The sequence below is a fragment of the Dromaius novaehollandiae genome, chromosome 7 (genome assembly GCF_036370855.1).
Source record: "Dromaius novaehollandiae isolate bDroNov1 chromosome 7, bDroNov1.hap1, whole genome shotgun sequence".
NCBI lineage: Eukaryota > Metazoa > Chordata > Aves > Casuariiformes > Dromaiidae > Dromaius > Dromaius novaehollandiae.
Genome location: NC_088104.1, coordinates 41,392,343 through 41,414,918, shown reverse-complemented (window position 1 = coordinate 41,414,918; position 22,576 = coordinate 41,392,343). Strand labels below are relative to the sequence as shown.

Below are 22,576 nucleotides of genomic sequence, written 5' to 3'. Positions count from 1 at the left end.
TCCTAGCCCACAAAGCTGGCAGAGCTGCTGCTGTTCCTCCCTTCTGCGGAGCCCTCCACCGAGGGTCCACCCTCCTGGTTATGAGGAGCGTCATGGCTATGCCGCAGCACCTGCTTGCGGGCAGGCTTCGCAGCAAATGCCGGATTGCTTCCCGGGCTTCCATGGGGGCAGGCCCCTCACGCTGGCCCCAACGGGAAGTTTGCGTGTGCAGAAGGCATGCTCCATGGCACGGAGTAATTAATGTTCTCTAGATCCTCATGTTCACTTCTCTCACGGAGTCTTGTCCATGCGAACAGCCTCCTGTTAACCAAGTTGTGCCTTTCTTCTTCTCGTTGAGGTGGTGGTTACCTTGCAGAGGAAGCTCTTTAGAAAACGGCATTTTGTCCTTTTGTGGGGGGTAGAATCATGCAAAAAACAGATCTTTTTTGTGACCAGGTTTGGGTGCAAGAAGTTGTTTTCCTCTGCGTATTTCCCAATGTGAACTACTATCTGTCCCAAGGTTAGCACCATGGAGTAGTGTGCTGTCCCCGGGGGCCGGTGTTCTTCCCACCACGTTGCATGTAGGTGGAAATAGCCGGCTTGCCCCTAGGACAGTACAGCTGTGCGCTGCCTCCTCAGCGGAGGTTGTAGCTAAGTCACAGTTGAGCTCTCTGTGTGCCATTGTTTCTTTTTTTAACAATAAATGCATCTCTGTGGCAACAAAATATCAATTCCCTTCTATAAATGAAGTGATCGGATATTTTGTACTTATAAAATGTTTTGATGACAGAGCCTGTGCTGATATTAGTCTGCCGTGATCTGTCTGTGTCCTTGTTCTGGATGGGCTTTGCTGTAATAGTACTTTCTATTACATTTAGTAATAGTCCCATTAGTGCCTTGATGAATAGTGGAAGATGTATTTCAACAATGTTATGATTAAAAAGCAGCATCCTGCCATTGTTTGGCCTCTGGTGCCTTTGTCCCTTTCATTATGCTTTGCCTAGTGGTAACAATAATGGTTTAGCATTGCAACATCAACATCAGTCTCTGCGCCGCATGTTTTCTTTAACTGTAAATTTGGAGAAAGGAAAGGGGAGAAAAGAGGACGGAGGAGAAAGTGTAACGAATAGGGTTAGTTCTTCTGATTTTACCAGGACAGCTGTTTGAAGCTGTGCTGACTCACAGTGGTGACACCTTTACTTCTGGTTCTCCTGTCTGGTTGTCAAGCCTAGTGAGGCGAGCGGCTGCTCCGGAGCACACCTGCGAGGGGCTCAGGGACACCCGGCCGGTCCCGGGGCACACGTTTGCGTACCAAATCCACTGCTGTCATCGGCACTTGTGCTAATGGCCTTAGTACAGAGGTCAAAGACTGCTTAGATATGAAGGCTGAATCGCCTCCTTTTAAAACCCCTCAGCAGGATCAAGGCTTATGGAAACAGGCACGTGGGCCTGCCTTCTGGCTGACTGTGCGGATGGAGAGTGTGACTCTGGGACGGTCCTTTCAGCAGTTTCCACCAACCATCAAAACATTGAGATGTGGATGCCTGGTTGTTAAAAGACTCCTGTGCTGAGAGCACTACGTGAAAAAGCCTGCTGCATTTCTTTTTCTTTAAAGATGTGCTGATCTGGCAAGCTCTTGCTAGTTATAGAAGATGTGGACTGTGACCTAAGGATCATAGAAGACAGTGGTGAGCCCATCAGGCTAAACAGGCAGATCTGAAAGATCTTGAACTGCACTTATTTCACTCGCAGATGTAAATAAGCCAGCAGATTACATCTCACTTCAGGTCTGTTTGCCTTGGCAATGTCCCATTTACGTGAATCAGAAGATGGTAGCAAAAAAGCAGTAGAGGCTTGAATAGAGATTCTCTCCCCTCCATCAGGAAACTTGTCTGTGCAAGCATGGTGCTTTGGAGATTTCCTACACAGCCCACAAGCTTCATTAGGTCCGTGCATTTTGCACAGTCTTGCTTGTGAAGTGGGCTTGTTTCTGTGAACTGACTGCGATAGTGCCATGCCGTTTCTTTGGAAGACTCTGCATCTCGGTGAGCTAACACGAGGCAGGAGAGATCTGGAGGAAGTAGTGACCGTGTCCGATTGATGTACTCTGCTCTTGCGACTTTGGTGGTTCCTTGAAAGGAAGGAAGAGGGTTTTTGTGTTTCAGGTTGAGAAGCAGGAGATCAGTATTCAGTTCTCAAGCCTGCTATGTAATCACCACAACTTTTGGTAGATCTCTGTATCAGCCAGCCTTAATTTCTCAGCTGTGAAATAGAGATAGAGAACACAGATTTAAAAAAATATATATATAAAAAAGAATAGGCTTTGAGGGAGGATTCATGTGTAACTTGTGAATGCACTTTCCTCACTGCAGCGAGGCCCCAGTGTTGCTTTGAGCCTCTAGACTTTGCTTCAATACCAGTAATAGTAGAAATTTGTCATGGCATTAGCAGTTGGGAACCTAGAAAATACACATTTTTAATTATTACTGTTTTTTATTTCAGCAAATTCAGTAAAGCTAGAAATGCAAAGTGATGAGGAATCTGACAGGAAGCCCCTGTGTCAGGAAGATGAGATCAGGGCTCATGATGAAGGAAGCAGCCTGGAAGAGCCCCTCGCTGAGAATAACGAGATGGCGGATAACAGAAAGATCCAGGAGCTATCGAGCGAGGGAGGAATCCGGCTTCCGAATGGTAAACTGAAATGTGACGTCTGTGGCATGGTTTGCATTGGGCCCAATGTGCTAATGGTACATAAAAGGAGCCACACTGGTAAGCAGCTGAAAGAAAATCTGGTGACTGCCTGTGGCATCTGATGTTGATGTTACCTGACAACTATTCTCTCTTCCCTTTTCATTTGTGGGTAGCAGGAGGCTGGGGAGGGAAAAGAAGGGCTGTGTTGTTTTGATTCTCCCTTTGCTCCCTACGTGTGGGTGATGCTGTGTTGCTGGCAAGCAGGATGCTTTCTTGGCATTGATTACCAGCCTTCGCTCCTCAAGAACAGCACAGAAGCCTGGAAATCAGCCTCTTTACTGTTCTTGACCAGCTGCAAGATGGTGAGAGTAATTCTTCAGCATGGGTGGTGTGTGTGCTCTAAGTGTGTTTGTGTGTGTGTGCATGTGCAAGAGTTTTGGTCCTTCAAGTTGAGTCTCTCAGAGTTTTCTGGAGAGGCCTCTGGGAGCTGATCACAGGAAGATGGTGCCAGCAGCTTCCTGGGGGTCCCACTCATCCTTTGCAGGGGGCTGGGCATGGACCTGGGTGACCTGGCAGGCCTGGGCTTACCAAACCCCACAGAGGACACGCTTTACCTCGCAGTCCTGGTGCCAGCGTGGGCTTGCGGCTTGTCATGTGACAGCTCCATCAGGAAAAGCTCACCTGAACTGCCCTCCTGGGCTAGCGCTTCCCTCCCCGGCCAAGCAGACACCATTCTTGCACCGTTTTTTAGTGCTTCCATCCTCCTATCATTTATTACTATTACTACTACTCTTGGTTGGAGGCCAAAATAGCTTACTTATGGATTTGGGAGTTCAAGAGGAAAACAAAACCTTTGCCATGTGCTGATTGCATCTTTGGGCCCTGAAAGATGGTTCCTCCTGAGTTTGGCTACACTAGTTCAAGGTTTTACTTTGACGCCATATGGCCAGAAAACAGAGAATTTCAGGGGCATTTCAGCTAATATGGCAAACTGCAACCTGGGGTAACTATGGGACTAGTACACGCTTACCTCTGCGGCTGCTGAGGTGGAAGTTAGTTATTTCCAACAGCAAAAAAGCACAGGTGATGCCAGAAGACAATGCTGTTAAATCTTAGAGTCTATCTGGCAGAGCCTTTGATTCAAAAAAGTGCTTAAGCATGTGCTTAACTTTTATGAGATTTAAGCGCATGTAAGTCACCTAAAGTGCTACAATATATACTTAACTTAAGACACATGCTTAAATCTTATTAAGGTTAAGCACAGGGTTCTGTATTGGAGCCTGAGGGGTGTTTGTGTTCTTCATATTTTTGGACAAAATGAAAGATATTTCGTTTTTTATCTCTCCCCAGTATTATTTAATGGGGTGGGAGAAAGTCTGTGCCCTCACTGTAACTGTGAGATATCTGCTAGGATATAAAAAGAAAAGTGGGGTTTTAAGGTAGGGTAAGAAAAGACTGTGTATAATCCTGTTGTAAACCTAGTAGTTTGCAGTCAAGTAGTGTGCACTTGATGGGGAAGAAATCAATAGAACTTCTGAGCAGAGGAATAATAAATATATATTACATAGTTAATGCCCTGTATATAAGTTGTATTGATAATAACTTAGCATAAATGTATAATGCAAAGCATTGCAGTATCATTTATGATACGTTCATGATTTTAGACAGCAATTACAACGGGGGAAAAGCATTAGGTGGAGAACCAAAATCTTGATTAACAATTTGACGTGCTCTCACTAGGAAAGGAGAAGAGTGCTGCAGCAGGGAATATAACAGACTGAGTACCCAGCTTCCAACCTCCCTAAAAGTTTTCATTAGCGCTTGCGTATATGTGAGCATATGTATTGTAGGTGCATCAGAGTCCACATGCTTGAACTTGAATGGCTAAATTAGACATGCTAAATTTAGATTTAGGTACTTAATTAAATGGACTGCATTTTTTGGAGATATGGAGTAACTACAATATCTTTGAAATACAGTCAGGCTGCCTTTTTTCATTTTAAGCAAAACATGCATATTCAAAGTGAACAGAGCAAAATCTCGTCTGTGTGCAGGCAGGGTCAACTGTACGCACGCACATGTGTGTGTAACAGTATAGATGGGAATTACATAACTGTAGCTTTTCCCTTTGGGCTACTGGTGGATCCTTATAGAGCTCTGACTCTCTTCCCCTCCGAGTGCAGGAGCTGTGATGCTTTCCTCTATACAGAGGATTTCAAGCATAGAGAAATGGCAGTCCTTTCAGTGTGCAGCTTGGTGCTCTAATCAGTAAACTGGTTGGCAAATTTTGCGGGGGATTTTTTTTTTCCCACTTTGTTTGTTTGTTTTTTAATGCATGCTGCTGCTTCACTGTCCACAACAGAAGGAGAAGTTTGCTTGGATTTCCACATCCTTGATTTTTTAAGGAGTATTTTTAACATCCTGATAGCTATCCTTTAAAGTGGAGTATTTCAAAATACATTGCCACTTCCTCGGCCGCTGGGCGAACTGGGCTGGCGCTGGCTCTGGGATGAGCTGACCTGCGGGCAGCCTGGTTTTGCAGCCCGAGGGAGATGGGGAAGGGAAGGGCAGCTGACCCTGGTGAGTGGAAGCGGATGGTTGTTGTCTTCAACTAATGCGACTGGCATGTTAGTCCTTACCTCTGATGGCCAGTTTGTGTACGCTCCGGGAGCTGACTCCTGCCTTGCTCTCCTCCTTAGCCGTACACCACCAAAGCACGGCCTGCCCTGTTGTTTGCATTGGCAGAAATGAAAGCGCTTTTCCCTTCCTAAAAAACCTGACAGCATGGTATGTAAGTCGCACAAAATCCTGCGGTGCGTAGTAGAGGCTGTAATTTGCACGTGTGCCGGGACAAGGTTGCGGCTTCCCTTACGCAGGAGAGCTGTAAAACGCCGTGCCGCGTGGCTCTGCTGTGCGAGGGACGCGAAGGGGCGCAGGCTGGCACAGCCACTGCTCATCTGCTGGCGAGGAGCAGTCGTCCCCCCGCCACGCTGTGATACCTCGCTCAGCACAGGGAGGCGGAAAATTGCCCGTGCCCCAAAGAAGGCCAGAGCCAGCGGAGGAGTTTTGTGTCCCGTCGCTCATACGCCGGAGCAGCCGTTCCCGCTGCCCCCTCGCGCCGGGCAGAGCCGGGCAGCAATGCCCCTGCTTTGGTCCGTGGCACCGCGGTAGCAGAGCCCCTGGGGCTGCTCCTCTGATGCCGCCGGACACGGCGTTTCCCTGAGGCCCGGGTAATTCAGGTGGAGCATTTGGGTAATCTGCATGGCCGTTGGGAGAAAGCCTTTCTATTTATTTGTCATTGCTGACAGAAAATAAATAAAACGCTCAATACAGGAATTAAGTGTGATGCGCTCGCTGCCGTGGCGAGCTGGGAACCTCCCACGCGTGCCACCCACTCGTGTCAGGAAAGCGGCGTGTTAGGCTTGATCTGCTTTCCTCCTCTCCCATATTATTTTCTTTTGGTCAAAATTTCCTGTTCCACAGCACATGCCCTGAGGTTGCAGCATCTTTATCAGCGTTTTTTGTCACCGCAGGAGGTGACTAGTCACATAATGTTGTCATGGGATACTCCGGGCGCTTGTGTCGGGGCGTATGGAGGAAAGAGGAGAGAAAGAAGTTAAGGTCAATAATCCAATTTGTCTGAGGTAACAAAAAGGAACTCGGGTGGCTGCTCACCTCTTCTGGCTATTTCCTAGTGGGCCAGATTTGAAATTTCTTACCGCCTCGGTTTTGGTTTGAGGCCCCCTGAAGTGCTCTGCCATTAGCATCACAGCCACCCGGGCATCAGGGGGTGCAAGGTACGGCTCGGCAGGCAAAGGGGATGGCAGTCCCCCCCCCCCCCCCCCCCCCCCCGCGCCCCCTCGGTGCTGCTGAAGTGTTGTTTCTGCGTCTCTCGGGGTGCTGACTTCAGGAGCATCACGGATCTTTCCTTGCATTTCACATGCATCTTGGTGCTGTGAAGTCAGTGAAATGAGATATATCATGTGCCAGGGAGGAAGTTTTTCAAGTTCCGCTTTAACACGGATTGCATTATAATTGCACATATGCAATGTTGTAACTCTGAAAGTTTATTTTTCTTTTTTTCATGCAGAGTTCAGACTTTCAGGACACAACCAATAAGCGAGGAAAAACCCAATCATGCTTTTCAGATTTCTGTGCTTAAAGTGGTTAACCAAGAATGAATTTAAACAAATGGTCATTATTAGCACATTACAATGAACTCCGTTGGACTGCTTGTCTTATTCTTTTAGTAGAAAGGTTTTACTTGGCCTATTTTGTAATTTGTAACCTAGTGCAGAGTCCTACCTCTTGCAATATGAATTGACTTGGCACTGAATCAAAAATGGTAGGGCCAAATTTCCAAAAAGGTGGTATTTTCTGCTTACCTTTTGAAATAAATTGTCTAATTTTTCTAAAAGTCTCATTTCCTATTTAAGCGTAAGGAGGGAGAGCTTAAATTTTCAAAATTGCTCCTGATGTGAGGGTGTATTTTACTCTCAGTACTCAGAAGCTAAGCCCTTCTGATAGTTTTGCCCATTCACTTAAAGACTTGTTCTCTTTTAAGACTGTGGTCGTAAATACAGAGGACACTTGGAAATCACCCAAGATTTCCCAGGAACTTTTCGTGAGAGAGATGTCACTACTGTTTTGTAATAAGTTGCCCTGTCTGGAAGTAGGAGTTTCTCAACAAGAAGCAAGTAAAATCACTGGTTTTGAGCGCTGTGCAGCCAGTTAAATGAATCTGATAGAACAGTAAATATATAAACTAGATAGTCTCCAGAAAAACAAATAGATGGGACAAATTCTGCTGCTCCGTATTTTGCCTGGGTAAAGGCACGTTGCTACTCGTTGCCTGTCGATATGTTAGCAGTGCCACTAGCGTTTCGTTTGTGCTCCTGGGACAAAACAGAATCATCGCAGTTGCAGCGTCTGATGAATCAGCAGCAGTGTTTCATTTAACTGAAAAAACCTGCTACGGAGGGGTAAAAATCAGTATTATTGGTATGAGCAAATACTTTCTCGCAGCTGCATGGGCATGGTAATTTTGCATTAAGAGGTTAAAAAAATGCTGTTTTAAAAGTACCTAAGAAATCCGTTTTGTATCAGAAGTGTGTGTCAAGCATACAAGGCTGAAATGTCAGCTGTGTATTTAACAAGGACCTGGTTCTTATATGTAGAAAGACTCTATCCTCACTTTCCTTGGTTTTGTGAAGAGACTTTAAAATCAATTTTTTTTTTTTTTAAGTAATTAAAATGTTCACATGGACGGACTTGAACACTGCTGTAGAAACAAACAGGCTTCCCTGTTGATGAGGATGACCAGCGTGTTAATCTGTGAACAGCTTAATTTGGTTTCAGTGGGACAAAAGTTACCAGAGGAGGGTTGTGAAAATCTCCATCTCATTTGGTTGCGAGCTCTGTGGGCATAGCGTGTTTCAGGAAGCACATGAGACTGGAAATGGGTTTCCCTTTCCCAGATTTTTCATTGAAGATTTTAGGCTGTAGAAAACAACATAACACTTCTGATGCAGGGAGGCAATTGACTCAAAATAGAGAAAACTTAAAATATTTTAGCTGTCTTTGGAGAGTTATGAATTTCTTCTCATATACATTGCCAGCTACTGGGATAGACTCTCGTTTAAAAACGCTTGAGCAGTTTTGTAAATACCCTTCATCCTCAGTTGAATTTGTGTTTTGATACAGAAAATGTCACTGATCTCTTTTGCGCTGGTGTGAATTACAAAGAAGAGTAACTCATACTGAAACTTCTGCGCAGCGCTTCCGTGCTAAGGTGGCAAGGGAGAGGTATTGTACAGGGAAGCCTTCCAGTTAAGCAGAAAAAGGAGTTGGTTTGCTTTTTGAAGTACGGTTCAAAATATGCATGCTAAAATGCAGAAATTATTAATAGGAAGTTAATAAGTTCATTCTCCTGGTTGCAGCTTGTATCAGATGGCCAATACTCACTTCTTTTACTATGAAGTCTGCAGCTAGGTACCATATAACTCAAGTTATTTATGAAAGGACCGTGCCTTGTTAATACCCCAGGCTCCTTTGGACCGCTTCACTTTTCATCTTCATGTTTGTTTACACAGCAGCAAGTGCACTTGTGTGCTTTAGATACTAATGCGTCTAAATAGCAGTAACGTTTTGCTGCTACTCTCCATGGAGAAGAAATAGCTGTAATGGATGCATGCTAAGCAATGAATTTGGAAGTTTCAGCAGGATATTACTGTAACTTGGTTGTAAATATTTGAAATCAAACCTGTTAATAGTTTATTTAACTATAAAACTGGAAAAGCCTGCATTTTTTTTTTTAAATTAACAGAGCTGTTTGCTGGCACAAGCCCCTGTCACTAAGCTTTTAGGAAAGATAATACTTTGCAGCTCTGGCTTAGCTTGCCTTGTCCGTTCCTGGAGTAACTTTATATAATTAAATTCTCTCTGCTGAGAACAATACTTTCAGGCATTCTTGGTTTTGTCTGACTTTAGATCTGAAATCTGGAGCTGAAAAGCAACATCATTTTTGTATGATTGGCTGTACCTTTCCCTCTCCCCACTCAGGGTTTTTATTTCTTTTTAATCATTTGGCTTTGAGATTTTTCTGCCCTGTTTTAGCTTTAAAATAGAAAAAAGGTTTAATACTTGAAGTAGGCTAAAAATATTTTACACTAACATACTTATTTCAACTGTCCAGTGTTAAAAAGCTCACTTGGTCACACTTAAGTACATGTCCTTCTTAAAGAGAGTTTGTATTTTAATAAATCTGTATAAGCATATAGAGTCAAAAGGTAAATACATAGGTAACTATAGATGGTGACATGCACGCTGGGCTTATATTTGTCACCAGCCTGTTACAGTCATGTGTGCAGCCTGATTAATAGCTCTGTGGTTTCCGATATGTCTGTGCTGCAGCCCCCTCCCCACAAAAACATTTTTAAGCCCACTTGCTCGGGTGCGTCAGGGCCGGCCATGTAGAGAAGAAACAAGCTGAGATGCGGTGGAAGTCGAGAGAGCCCTGTTCAACCGAGTGCTCACGTGTGCAAGTCTCTGCATCGCGGCGACCAGATTGCTGCTGTCCGATACCGCCGTTTTAGGCCTGCCTAAGCCTGCTCTGATAAGCCTTCATAAGGGATCTATTTTGATTATTATTAACTGCATCTTGGAGTGTAGCCTAGTTATTACAGCGGCCCTTAGTTTGAAGCATGACTAATTTCAGGCTGTGAAGGAGAACTTTCACTTTTCTCAGAAGGGTAAGCTAAGCATATGAGGATGTCAGGGACGTTGTTTCGCTTGTCAGGAACTAATGGCAATACCAGAGAACTGCTGACAAACCTACCAGGAAAGGGGAGCAGGAGAGGGAAGTGGAAACCAGGCTTTCCGACCCAGCAAAAAGGCGTTGAAGTGGCGCAGGAGGTTGGTTTGCTAGAACCGAGGTGGGCACCAGACAGCAGAGTTCTTGGAAAACCAGCCACATCTCCTTGCTATTCAGTCTTTGCTTTTTGTGTGCACCCTTCTACTAGATAACTGCCTCTCAGATGAACTATACTGAATGTAAAAGCTGTTCATCGATAGTGCAGACGTGTGACTAAAATTAATTGTCGCCCCACAAGCCTGCAGTTTAAACAAGTGGCAGGAAACAAGTGATTGGGTGCAAGTATGATCAACAGATCAAAAGAGTTATTCAACCTGATTGAAACCAGTAGGAAACAGAAATTGATGCTGATTTTAAATAGATATAAGGAGTATCAGATTACTTAAGATAAAATGTGCTCTTGTATCAGGTTGTGTCTGTGGCAAGAAAGGAGCAGACTGTTGGAGACTTTGTGATGAACGTTTTCATGTCATCTTTGCCGCTGAACTGTAGTGGGGTGATTATTTGAATTCCTGGCTGAAGGCATTCAGCATCTCTTCAGCTGCCAGCTTATTGAGGGATAATACTTGCTCATATGTGGCCCCCAAGAATATCAAAGATAAGCTGGTGATGTGGTGGGTTAAACACATCAACTGCACAGTTTTAAATACAGCAGGGAGTGAAAGGAAAGACTTCAGGCTCAATAAGAAACTTGTTGCCTTATTTTATGTTGTCATCCTGAAACTGAAGCTATCATTCCTGAATACTGAGAAATGTGTGAAAGGAAGGGGTTTTGTCTGTTTGCTCAGACAGCGAAAGTAAAACAGAAAAGAAAAAAGATTTTTTTTTTTCCCTAAGGCGAACTCTTTACATATCTCAGTTATGGGCATTTCAGAATGCTACAAAAGGTGATGATAATGGCTAACCAGGTCCTTAAAGTGTGTTGTGAAACTTTAAAAAGAAAACCACAAACTCTTTTATCAATTCCAGTGAGCTCACGTTCAGCTTACCGGAAAGAGGTTTGTGCCCCAGTTTCCTATTATTACTTCATGATGTTCTTGGGAAGGTTGCAGGAGCCTTAGTATTTTCGTCAGTGCATCTGCAGTGGTTTAAGATGTAATTATTTCCAGCTAATACCTGTGAACTGGAGTTGCAGAGGTATGGCATATATATATGGCACACATTCCCGTCTGTTGCCCTTACTTGCTGAACCATAATGTCTGGCAGTGATTTAAACCAGCAAAGCAAGGATTGCTAGAGGACATCTGTACGAGCTCTCTTTGAAGAGTTCTCTTCCTCCCTCTCCTTCCGTTTGAATCAACAGACGTGTCACTAGACATGTGAACTACTTTGATTAAAAACGTACCATTAATTTTGTCCAGCAAGAGAGTAATCATTTTAAGGCAATTGAAGAAAGTTTTGGAGAGATGTGACAGATAGCAGAATGGTAATTTTTCATGAGAGCTGTGCTTGAGGGTAGCTAATTCGTCCTCAGAACATCCCACCATAATTTGACCAAGGCTCTATAGTAGGTGATATGGTCAAGAAATGAATGAGTGCTTACATCCAAAGTCTGATGTGCAAGAACCTTGTTGAATTAGGGCCATAGCTGGTAAAAACATATTGGGATCAGTAAAGCCTAGCTGCAATAAAACGCTTAAGCAAGTGGCCAGCATGAGATGTACGCTTCTGCCCTATTGATTTGCGCTGTTCCCAGCGGGACGTAAGTACGTGATTGGAGTTGAATGTGTGCCCAAAAATGTTGAGACAGACTGCGTGTCCTCAACAAATGGTGGCATAAAGTATGGTTTTGATGTCATTGCCCAAAACCTTTGCAAGTCTGTCAGGTTTTTTTCCCTAAAGAAAAATTGGGGTGTTTTGTTACACTCCCAATCCCAGCCTTCCAGGGCAAATATGAATGTTTAACATTAACATAATCTTTGTGTGTGCGTGAATGTATGGAGTAAAGGAAGAGGGTAAGGAATTAAGTTTCTGTTTAAACAAAAAAAAAAAAAAAAGAAAAATGACAAAGTCTAAACTTTTTGCATCAAAGAAATCTCATGAATTAGTTTTATGGAGAATGCAAATTTGCTTATTTCTCCCTTTTTCATGGGTGAGATTTTTCTCAGTGTTCGTTACCTCCCAAACCTTTGTAGGCCTGATCCTCATTTGGGTCAAATCTCTTTACACCACTCTAGCAATTCAAAGCACCCTTTAAAAAGGGATTTGAATTAAAATATAACGCAAGCAAGATTTGATGTAAAGCAAAGACCTGAATATCTGTCCAAGACAAATTGTTATTATCGGTTCTAAATACTTATATGGATTGGACCTGTACTGAAAATAATTGCAAAACCATAGAGATAAATATCACAAAACCACAGCTCTGGATCTAAATTTTGAACAGATCTCGTCTTTTATGAAGGATAAAACCTCTGAGGTTCAGAACGTCATGAAAATCAGGCTGCTTTAATCACCTCCAGCTGATGCTGCAAAAGGGAAGTGCCCAAAATCACTGCTGGAAGCTTTGCCTGTCATACATAAGAAACGGCCTCTAACTTTAATAAATTCCAAGCGAGGGTATTAGTGTGGGGCGTTCCTACGTAAAATAGCGGGATAGGGGCTGCATGCATGTTCTGACCTTTTTTTTGACAGCTCTTTCCCTTCCGTTTGCTCTTCTAGGTGAACGCCCCTTCCACTGTAACCAATGTGGAGCTTCTTTTACCCAGAAGGGGAACCTGCTGAGGCACATCAAGTTGCACTCTGGGGAGAAACCGTTCAAATGTCCCTTCTGCAGCTATGCCTGCCGACGGAGGGACGCCCTCACAGGACACCTCAGGACGCACTCTGGTGAGCCTGCCTTGTCTGCTCTCCCCAGTTGTTTCTCTTCTTGTTGCTGTTCAAGCCAAGTGTGCTGTGAAACTAACTGCCTGTTCCTGGTGGCTCTGGGTCTGTACTATCCTCTTCAGATAATGCAGATCTGAACTTTGGGAAAGCCTTGATGCGAATCAGAAAAGTTGTGGTTCAGCCCCACCTCTCCTTTTGTGTAACTGAGCTCCTCTGCTGATGCTATCACACTTCCCTTTGAGCGTCTCCTTGGGTGTATCCAGTCTTTGCTGTCAAGATTGTTTTGACACTGTAGGCCCCAAAGTGGCTGTGAAATTCCAAAGATCGCAAAGAATGAATTCTTGCTTTTGGAAGTGTACTTTGGTGCAGTTCATACCTATTTCTCCATCCAATAAATGCCATATGCTTATTTAAAGTTGGGACCTTTTCGTCTTTCAAAATCCTAATTGCGTTTTTGATTCAGTTGCATCTCACCGTAAAGTCCTAATTTATGGCAGCTACAGCGCTTACCCTGAAGGAGAAGGTGGGGGAGAGAGACTGGATTTTTCCTTGCCGTGAGTCTACTCAGTATAATTTCTTGACATGTTCTAAAGAAATTACTGTCACGTGACTGCATGTTAATAGTCATCTTGGTAGTCCTGATGATCAGACAGGTTTCTAATCCTCATTTGCTGAACCAAGGGGCTGTATCCTCCTCACTTACTCATTTGCGTAGGGTTCTTGAGTAAGATCTTAACTTGCTGTGTTTTTGTCTCCTAGGATGTTCAGTTTTTCTATCCAGGCCATTTCTAGGAGACTCTGTTTTTCGTTGTTAAACGAGCAGAGATAATTGGACTGGTTAGAACTGTGACAGTATTATAGATGAACTTTTTTAGGTGTTAGCAGATGTGTGAGTACTGAAACACCGTGGTTGAAGTGCAGCTGCAGACAGAACTCTGCACGTGAAAATGTCATCATGGAGCTTTCTGACTCTTTGTACACATTGCTTCTAAAGGATTGGCCTCACTTCAATAGAGCTTACTGTTTTATAAGAGCGTTAGGTTCGTTTTTTAGATTGTTAGATTGTTTTGTTTGTTAGATTTGTACAGAGTTGCCTTTACATGTCTAGGAATCAGAAAGGATGAAGTAGTAAGGTTCTCCAGGTAGGTTTCTGAGAACGCAGGTAGCTGTATTGATGGTAACATAGTTCTGAAAGAATGCCTGAGCTTCGGGGGAGTGCAAGCATGGGACTAGGCTGCGAGAGAATTGCTTGAGCGTTGTCACCTGAGAGGATTTGATCTGAAAGTCAGAAGGGAAAGCGTCTGTGGAACAGTGAGTCGTAATTTCACACATCTGACCATAGCAATAGTTTCAGCTTGAAATTTAGTAAAAAGGAAAACATGATAAACATATTCACAATTAAAAAAAATAAAGGCAATCATGACATAAAATAACCCACATTACAAAACATGAACATTGCGGTTGAAGATTGTTTTCGTAATATGAATATAGATTTTGTTACCTAGATACAGCCATTGATAGAGATTGTTCGTGCTTCCTGTGTGAAAAGTATATGGCTGATCTTTGTACTTTTTGCATGAGGATAAACATAGTTAAGGTGTGGGATTTTCAAAAAGGTGTGGGATTTTCAAAAAGCATCTGAGCTGCTTAGGCATACAAGTCCCACTGGAGCTCTTTCCCTAACTGAGTTAGCTGTGCTCAGCTGTGCTGTCTTTGTAATCTTCTGTTTTGGGTTCAGCGGAGAAAGTGCCATCGCTCTAGCTAAGCAGGTGCATCACTTCTGAGCACAGGTCTAGGAGGGACAGACGAATGCTCCCACAATACTCTCCAAGGCAGTTCTTAGGGTAGCGCTCACAGATGAAGAGTTAAAAACCTGACATATTGCCCTAAAACCTGGTAGCCACCAACATGAAGGTGGAATGCCAATCTGGATGTGAGCATGCAAGTTAAGGTGTCTTTCTGTCCTTGCTATATAGGCAGCTTTGCTTGATTTTCTGCCCACATATGTGAGCCTGGTTCATGGAGAAGATGGGTAGGTATTACCTAAAGATTTCAAACTATTTCATATTAGGGTGCTGTCCAAGCACTTCCTGCTTTAAGAAAGTAAACATCATACTCTGTAAGTAGACCTTGAAGGTATAACAAAATCTAGTAAACTTCACCAAATCTTCACCTCTTCTGTCATTTCAAACCAGAAAAGAGGATATCTGATAGATGAAGTTTAAAACTAAGAGGATAAAAATTATGTTGAAATATGAGACTTCTCTATTAGTTTCATCTGGTACATTTATATCTAATGGAGGTGAGTCTGAAAGTATTTTTATATTTTTAAGAGGAAAGCTCTTTAGGTCAGATCCTCAGTTGATATAAATTGGAATTACATCCCATAAGTTGTGAAAGTACTGTTATTTTGCACCAGCTGAGAATCTGGCACATAATTTCAAAAATGTAAGAAAAAAATTATTTTTTTATCTTGTATGTCCCTTTTCTCTTTGAATAAGAGAATGCTATTAATGAAAAAAACCCACATTTTTCTTCCCAAGAATGTTTTAAACGACTCATTCTTTATGGAAGGCAGATTGTGCAAGAAAAGAATTGAAGAATTTTGTGTGTGTGTGTGTGTGTGTGTGTGTGTGTGTGTGTGTGTGTGTGTATATATATATATATATATATATTTTTTTTCCCTCCCAGGTAGTTCAATCTGTGAATTTGAAAGCACTTTATTTGTGTCACCACTTAGTCAGTTACACCCTCTCACTCCTGCCGGTTAGTCAGTTTTTCCTGTGCTTAGTGCAGGCTTTGCATACAGCAAGACAGGAGAGGTGAAAAAATAGGGAAATATAATTACAAATAGAAATTAGCAGAAGCAGCTGAGAGATATCTGAAACAGCTGAAACTACTGTTAATTGAAAAAAATTAAATTTTAGTTTGAAAATTTCTCCCCCTTTTTTTTTCTTTTGGGGGATATTTTTGCCCATGCTTGTTAGTAGTATTTCCTATATATGTCGAAGGGTTTATGAGCATCACCATCTACATTGTGCCTCCCTTTCTCTTGCAGAATATTATTTTACTATATAAGCATTCCCAGAATGAGAAGTTAGTAAAGTATTACTTTGTATCTGTAATGCTGGTGGTGTTTAGCCCTAAATAATTAAGGACTTATCTTGCAGTTATTTGGTCCTGTGATTATTTTACTGACATAGACAGTTCTGATGAACTTTGTGTCTATATTTTTCTCCCACGTACGGCTTCTTTGATTTCAGGAATGTAATGATGCCTTCAGGACGTCAGTAGGATAATGCCTGGGGAGAGATTAATGCGTAGAATAGGCTAAGAGTGGGTGTGAGTCTTAAAGTACTTGTAGGACTTTCAGGAGTTGTCTTCAGAATTAACTCCGTAGTCCCACAACACAGATTGTACGAGAGGTGCCTGGGTGGGCTTGCAGCACATGGGTCTAAAGACACACTGTACAGGCCTGGGGCAAAGCTTGGGAGCCCTGTCCTGCGGGACATACTTGACCAACCGGCAGGGATTGGCTTCGCCATGCCTAACTTCTGGTCTTCAAGGAGGAAGACATTCAGTCAAAGCTCATCTCCTGGGGACAGTTGCAAAGTAGCTTCCATCTCACCCCGAGGCATGCCCATATCCCCCCACCATCGCTAGAACTGGACAGCTAGATGCCAGCAGCTATAAGACAGATGAGATGAATCCTGCTGTAGATGGCTAATGAACAAAGCAGAAGTTTTAGGGAAGACTGCTGATCTGACAGCTAAATCTGGTGGATAAAGCACCTAAACGATGACCTCGCACTTTGAAAGAAACGATGTATGACCTGATGCTGTTTTACCCTGAAAAGTCAGGTGTCCTCAAGTGGGCACGTAAAATGAGCAATTATGTTTTGACATGAATTTCTCATGCGTAAAATGGAGACAAGTCAGCCTTCCCCTCATGACACTGTTGTGAATTTAAGTTCTCTGATAGTTATGAAGAAAATCAAGACTCTAATGACGAGCAATCTGGAAAAGCTTACAGAAGACATTAATGCATTAGTTTTCAGAGTAGTGTTGGCTAGTAAGCAGTAAATGAGGGATAGGATCACGTGCTGAGGGTAAACAAAATACAGACTAAGTTTTCATTAAGTGAGAACTGTCTGTCCTTCCTTTGCACTAAGCAAGGATGGTCCTTTGGAGAAATTATTACGTAATTTTTGTAATTAAAAGACTGCCCGATCATGCATACACACAGACAGGCCAAATGAAGCCTTCTCAGGCAACCTTAATTCTAGCACTTCCTGATTTTTCAGTCTTTATCTTGGCAACTTTAATCACGTTCCCTTGCTGCAGGAATATATAAGTGTTATTCATATATGAAAGCAGTTTTACCTTTAATTTCTTCCTAAAAACTGAATAGTCAGATCATTATTTCTTCCTGTCACAGAAGCTTTTCCTCACGATGCATTTTAAAATTGCTTCCAAGCTACTACTTTCCTGTTTAGAAAATCATTTTTCCCTTTTCTGCTTTTAACAAATATTTGCTTTTTCTTCCCCCTCTTCTTCCTGCGTTGCTGCTGTACAGTGTTTGTTATTGTCCAGCTCTTCAATAGCACTGAACTATGGTATCATTTTATTTGCAAAAGAAAAGCAGTGAAGCATTTGTTTTGGAAAGAAAGGCCTAGGCAAAAACTCCCAACAGCATGATCTTTGCAAAGCATGTACAGTGCACAAGATAAGCAGCATGTCTAATTAAGAAGGAAAATGCCCCAGTTATGGAAAGGTAGTTTAGTAACTCTTTACATTTCTCAGTTTGCAAGTCTCTCTTTCTCTATATTTTTTCCCCAATGAGAACTTTCTTTTCAGCTCCTCATGTATCTTAGTGAGCCGTACTAGACTTTCCACATGCTTGCAATGAATATTTCCCTGTACAGCCTTCTGTGTTGCCCATGGCTCTCGGCAGGAGAACCTTTTCTTAGGGGAGCGGAGTGGTGATGTTTGTGGGTGCGACTGTGAGCTCCGAGGCAGAAGGAACCTGGTTCCTAATTTTGACAAAGCACCTGACTCAGTATGTGTTTGAGAGTCAGCCCACCTATGAGTGTCCCGGTCCAGCTGAAAAACTGGATGAACAAGCACGGTGCTGAGAAACACACTGCGTGAAGCCCTGCCTGTCAAAAGCCAATGAGAATTATGGAAGCAATGGTAAAGGTGCTTATTAAGAATAATGAACAGTTTGTTTTAAACTGCTATTTTCATTTTGAAGAGACTTTGGCCACTGTTAACACCTCCACTCTCAAAAGGCCCAGGCGAAATCAGTATCTACTCCATAACCACATTTTTGAGGATGGGAACATCATAATCTTGGGACCTGAAATTCTCATTACACCTTGAGCTGGACTGACTTAAACACATTGTGAATGGGAAAAAAGATCACATATGAACACGTAGGACACCATCTGAAAAACCAAGCAAGAATGTGAAGGGGTGGAGGGGTATTTTGCATACAAATCCTAGTTCTGCAAATAAGTTAGCAAACAGCATCTTTCCTCAGTTGTGATGAGCCAGGGGGCATTTATTCTGTTGATCAGATACTTAGAACTCTATTTATTCAGGCAGAGCCTTTCTTCCTCTCAGGTTTTCTTACACTGTTTCAGTTAAACTCAGTGGAATTAATCTCGTCACAAAATCATTTTATTTTCTTATCCGACTCCAGGTTCTAAACTGTTATTAGTGTGTACACAATCCTGAAGCAGCTCTGCTTTCTCATTAATGCTCCCAGTGCCTAGAGGCCTTCGTTCTGTGTTGCAGTGTCTCTAAAATCTTTGGTATTCTACTTTCAATATTGTTTATATGTCCATTTTTGGAAGGTAAGAAGATCAAAATGTGTGCAAGGGTAGGATTTTGCTGGATACACCAAGTCTTTCATCACCTGGTCATCCAAAAGTGAAGTGTAATCCTCTGCATAGCCAGCTTGTATCCCATGTTTCACTAAAGCCCCATCTGAACCTGATCCTTGAAGTGGGGTGGTCATTTTAACGTCCAGCGCACTACTGTGACAAGTATTAGTATCAACTATATGAAAAGATCATCTTTTATGTGCTCGGAATTATCTCGGTATAGAAGCTTTGTCATGCGAAGCCTTTTCTACAAGGCGTAATTACCACTGAGAAACCAGCTTTGGCATAAAGATGCTGTAAGGTCATGAGCTCTCCAGAAAAAAGTACGCTTGGACTTTGTTCTGGGGGGGAGCTTGTTCTGAAGAAATACAGTTCCACCCAAAGCAAGAAGTACTCGCTTTCTTTTGCTTGTTGTACCTTTAAAAGTCTTCAAATTCCATAAAGATTCCCTCGTAGCTGCAGTAGTTATGAATCAATCCTCGACTGTTAAACCCAAGAGATCTGTTTCCTATAGATAAGACAGAGAAATAGCAGAAGTGGTCCTGGCGAGCAAAGGTAAATGTGCTGTGTACCAGCCTCATGAATCTCTCTCGTAGAAGTGGGTGTCAGCTTTTTTTTTTGTTTTTTTCAGTGTGTGTCTGAGATGGCAGGGCAACAGCAGCTGTACAGCTCCCTGCCTCCCGTGTTGCCTCAGCCCCAGTGTAAGCAGGAGGTGTCCTGTTGCTTTAGTGCTTAAAAGCTGCTTGCAGGGTGAGTAGGGAAAGACTCACCCCCTTTGCCAGTGATGAGAGACACCAATACTATAAGAATATTCTAGTTCTGAGTATCAGTTCACAGCAAGATTGCTAGGTGCTAAGATTTATTGTGGTATCTGTGAGACAAGTCTCATCCCTTCCCCTGTGCCACTTGGTGGGAGGTGGCCTTGCTACACCTCTGCCGCCTGCAGTGCTACCAACACGTCCTCCCTTCTTCAGCAGGGAAGAGCAGAGGAGAGAGGAGGTCTGGATGAAGGCTGCACTGTCTCTTCCTTTCCCTGGTTGTCCAAGTTCCCTCTTGTTAATGAAATAGGGTAGCAGAGCTACTGTGTGGTTGGTGTCAGGGTAAGTCTCTGGACCCTTGACGAGGAAGGGTTTTGTGTTAAGGTAGGAGGTCCTGCCCTACAAAATGCAGAAGAAGCTGGAGTCCTGGTGTCCCCAGTACTGCAGCCTCCACCCTTGCCCTTACCTTCAGACCTCCTGAACCTGCTGTTGCATTGCCTCATCCAGAAGGTCTAACAGCGCCACAGTACTTAGGGGTAGCAAGGTCCTCGTTTGGATGGCATCAGCATGGTGTAAGATTCACATGGGGTCATCCCTCATTAATTTTGACTTGTCCCTTTCTTCTTCATGGGCCATGCCTGTCCCAAGATGGAAGAGTGTGTTTGGTACAGGACTGCAACATGTAGCTTTCTGCCCGTTTTCTGTCTCCCCTCCGCGTTAACAGATCGCATCCTGGCATTGGCAGCCAGATTCTGTTTCTGTTTGTGTAGCTCAGGCCGTACAGCTGCAACGGAGCACCTGGTCCTGCCCTGTTAGGCTGCTATTTGAAGAGAAAATGGACATTTCTCCAGTGTTGGGTGATGTCAGCTTTTATGCCAGCCATCCTGCTCTGGAAAAACAAACGAGACAGTGGCTTTCTCTTTCCTCTGGGCTTTTATCCTGCCGCAGTACAGTATGTGCGATTTCACTAGCATCGAAAAGGCAGATGAATGTGACCAGACTTCTGCTTATGGAGCAGCAGCGCTTCTAAACAGCATGCCTAACCTAGTCTTTAAACATCCAGAGAGACTGTTTCTGTTGCTTCCCTAGGGAGACTATTCCACTTCCATCTGCTTTTCTATAGCTGTGGCTCTCATCCTGATATTTAACCGAGACTATCCTTTCATTTGCTGCAAATTACTGTTCTTCCTAACACTATCTTCTGTGGCTATGAATAATTCCTTTACTCACTTTACACTGTGATAGCATTTATAGTCTATAGTCATATGTCCAGCATTGCTTCTATCCTAGAATATCTTTATCTTTCAATTCTCTCATCTTTTTTTATTATTAATTTTGAATTTTGCTACTACTGTTTACTGATTTGTGAAGCTGTCTAAGGTGACTTTCATGCCCTGGAAACATGGGCCAGTACAGATGCAGACTCCTTAACCTTGTGTCTGCCTCAGTTGTCTATTAGTAAAATCAGCATAAGAGCACTTCCTGACCTTGTCATGGTGGTGAGAGGAAAAGATGCACAAAAGATTGCAAGGCACATGGATATTGCTGTAGGGAAGGTCTTGTAAGTACGTAGCAGAGTATTCCAGTGCTGCTTGTGCCCCTGCTGCATAGCATTGCATATTATCTCCTTAGTTTTTACTTATCCTTTGTGCAATAGTAAAATGAGATAATTACAAAGTGGAAGGAATAATAACTCTGTATTGTTACCGTAACCACTGAGATATTATACCCTGATACCTGGATGATTATCTTAGACACAATAGTAAGATGATTATTAATAATACTAAAGGACTTACTACTTAGCCTGCAATTTTTGTGTCTTGTTTCTTTTATGAACCCTATCTATTTCATCCACCCAAAGCTTGTGTAAAGTGGAGCTGTTGCCTTGTTGCTGTCTTTCTTTTCAGTGCTTGGAAAATGAAATAGAAAAAACACTGAGACCCAATTTGCAAATTCAGGTACTTAAGCACCAGGATGGTTCGATTTGAACTACATGTCTTTCTGCACCAGAACCACTATGAACAGGCTGTCAGGTGAGGGACTAATAGCTTAGATTTTTCAAGATACGTGGTCTCTTTACTCCTTTAATTTTAAGCCTTCAAGTTCAGGCCTTTTCTAGCCTTGTTTTCCTTGACATTAGGGATTATTACACAATGCCGATATTTGTATGCACAGAGTGGCATATAGCCATATAAAATTGGATTTTAAGTTCACAGGTGCGGCTGTAAACACAGGAGTTGTAGCCAGCCTCGAAACAGTCTTTGGATTTGGGGTGTCTCATTGCCTTAGGAGAAGCTTGAGGGACATGCTGCAGTGCGTCACGAGTCCTTCTGCTCCAGAGGCAGCCTTCAGAGGTAGCTGCAGTTGGTTTTGTAGAATAAACATCCAAGATGAGGACTGTGAGCTTTCTCATACGTTTGAGATTAGAACACAGTTTTGACTTGACAAAGCCACATCTGAGCAAAACCAAGACCGCTTCTTGCGTGTACTCCACTTGAGCAGCAGAGTACCACAACAGCCCTGATGCCAAAAAGAATGTTTTTCTTTCCTCCGGAGAAAATGGTTTTCAAGGGAAAACTCTTTTGCATATGGCCTATGAGGAAAGGAAATTCAGCATTCAGAGCTGGACTTTGTCAGTTTGTAAGGAGATGTGTGAAGCCTTTCACTTCGAGAAAGCCTGAGCTTGGAATCAAACTCTGGTTTGAGGTCATCTTTCATTGCTGTCTGTGAGCTGTTTTATGGGGCAGTGTAAAGTGGAGAACTGCCACTGGCACACTTCATAATATACAAGTGCTTTAAGGTGTAAGAGAAGTGTTTTTGCCATCTGGAAGGGAAACCAAGGGAAACTAAAGGGGGAAGAAAATAACCCAGTCAACACTGTGCCGTAGCAGAGCTGAAGAAAGCCGCTACTGATGGGTTCTCCTGAGCTCTCAGCAACCTGTAATTATGAATTGGCTTACAGCTCGCATATTGACGGATATCACTCAAGAAGGAAAATGAGAATGGCTGGGGGGGGTTTATAGTGAACCTGTGCTGAACTCTGCGTGACTCTCCTCCTATTTA

At 43.0% G+C, this 22,576-nt stretch overlaps 1 protein-coding gene across 16 annotated transcripts in view; it reads left to right on the top strand.

Annotated features, from left to right (window-relative positions):
* IKZF2 (IKAROS family zinc finger 2) overlaps nt 1-22,576 on the top strand; it is a 121,803-nt gene that overhangs the window by 60,265 nt on the left and 38,962 nt on the right. For 12 of the 16 annotated variants that reach the window (XM_026119044.2, XM_026119279.2, XM_026119358.2 and 9 more), the window contains 2 exons: nt 2,482-2,748; nt 12,704-12,871. In XM_026119044.2, the coding sequence (XP_025974829.1) occupies nt 2,482-2,748; nt 12,704-12,871 (435 nt within the window). The remainder of the gene's footprint in view (nt 1-2,481; nt 2,749-12,703; nt 12,872-22,576) is intronic. The other 4 variants (XM_026119677.2, XM_026119598.2, XM_064515348.1 and 1 more) reach the window with 2 other exon arrangements.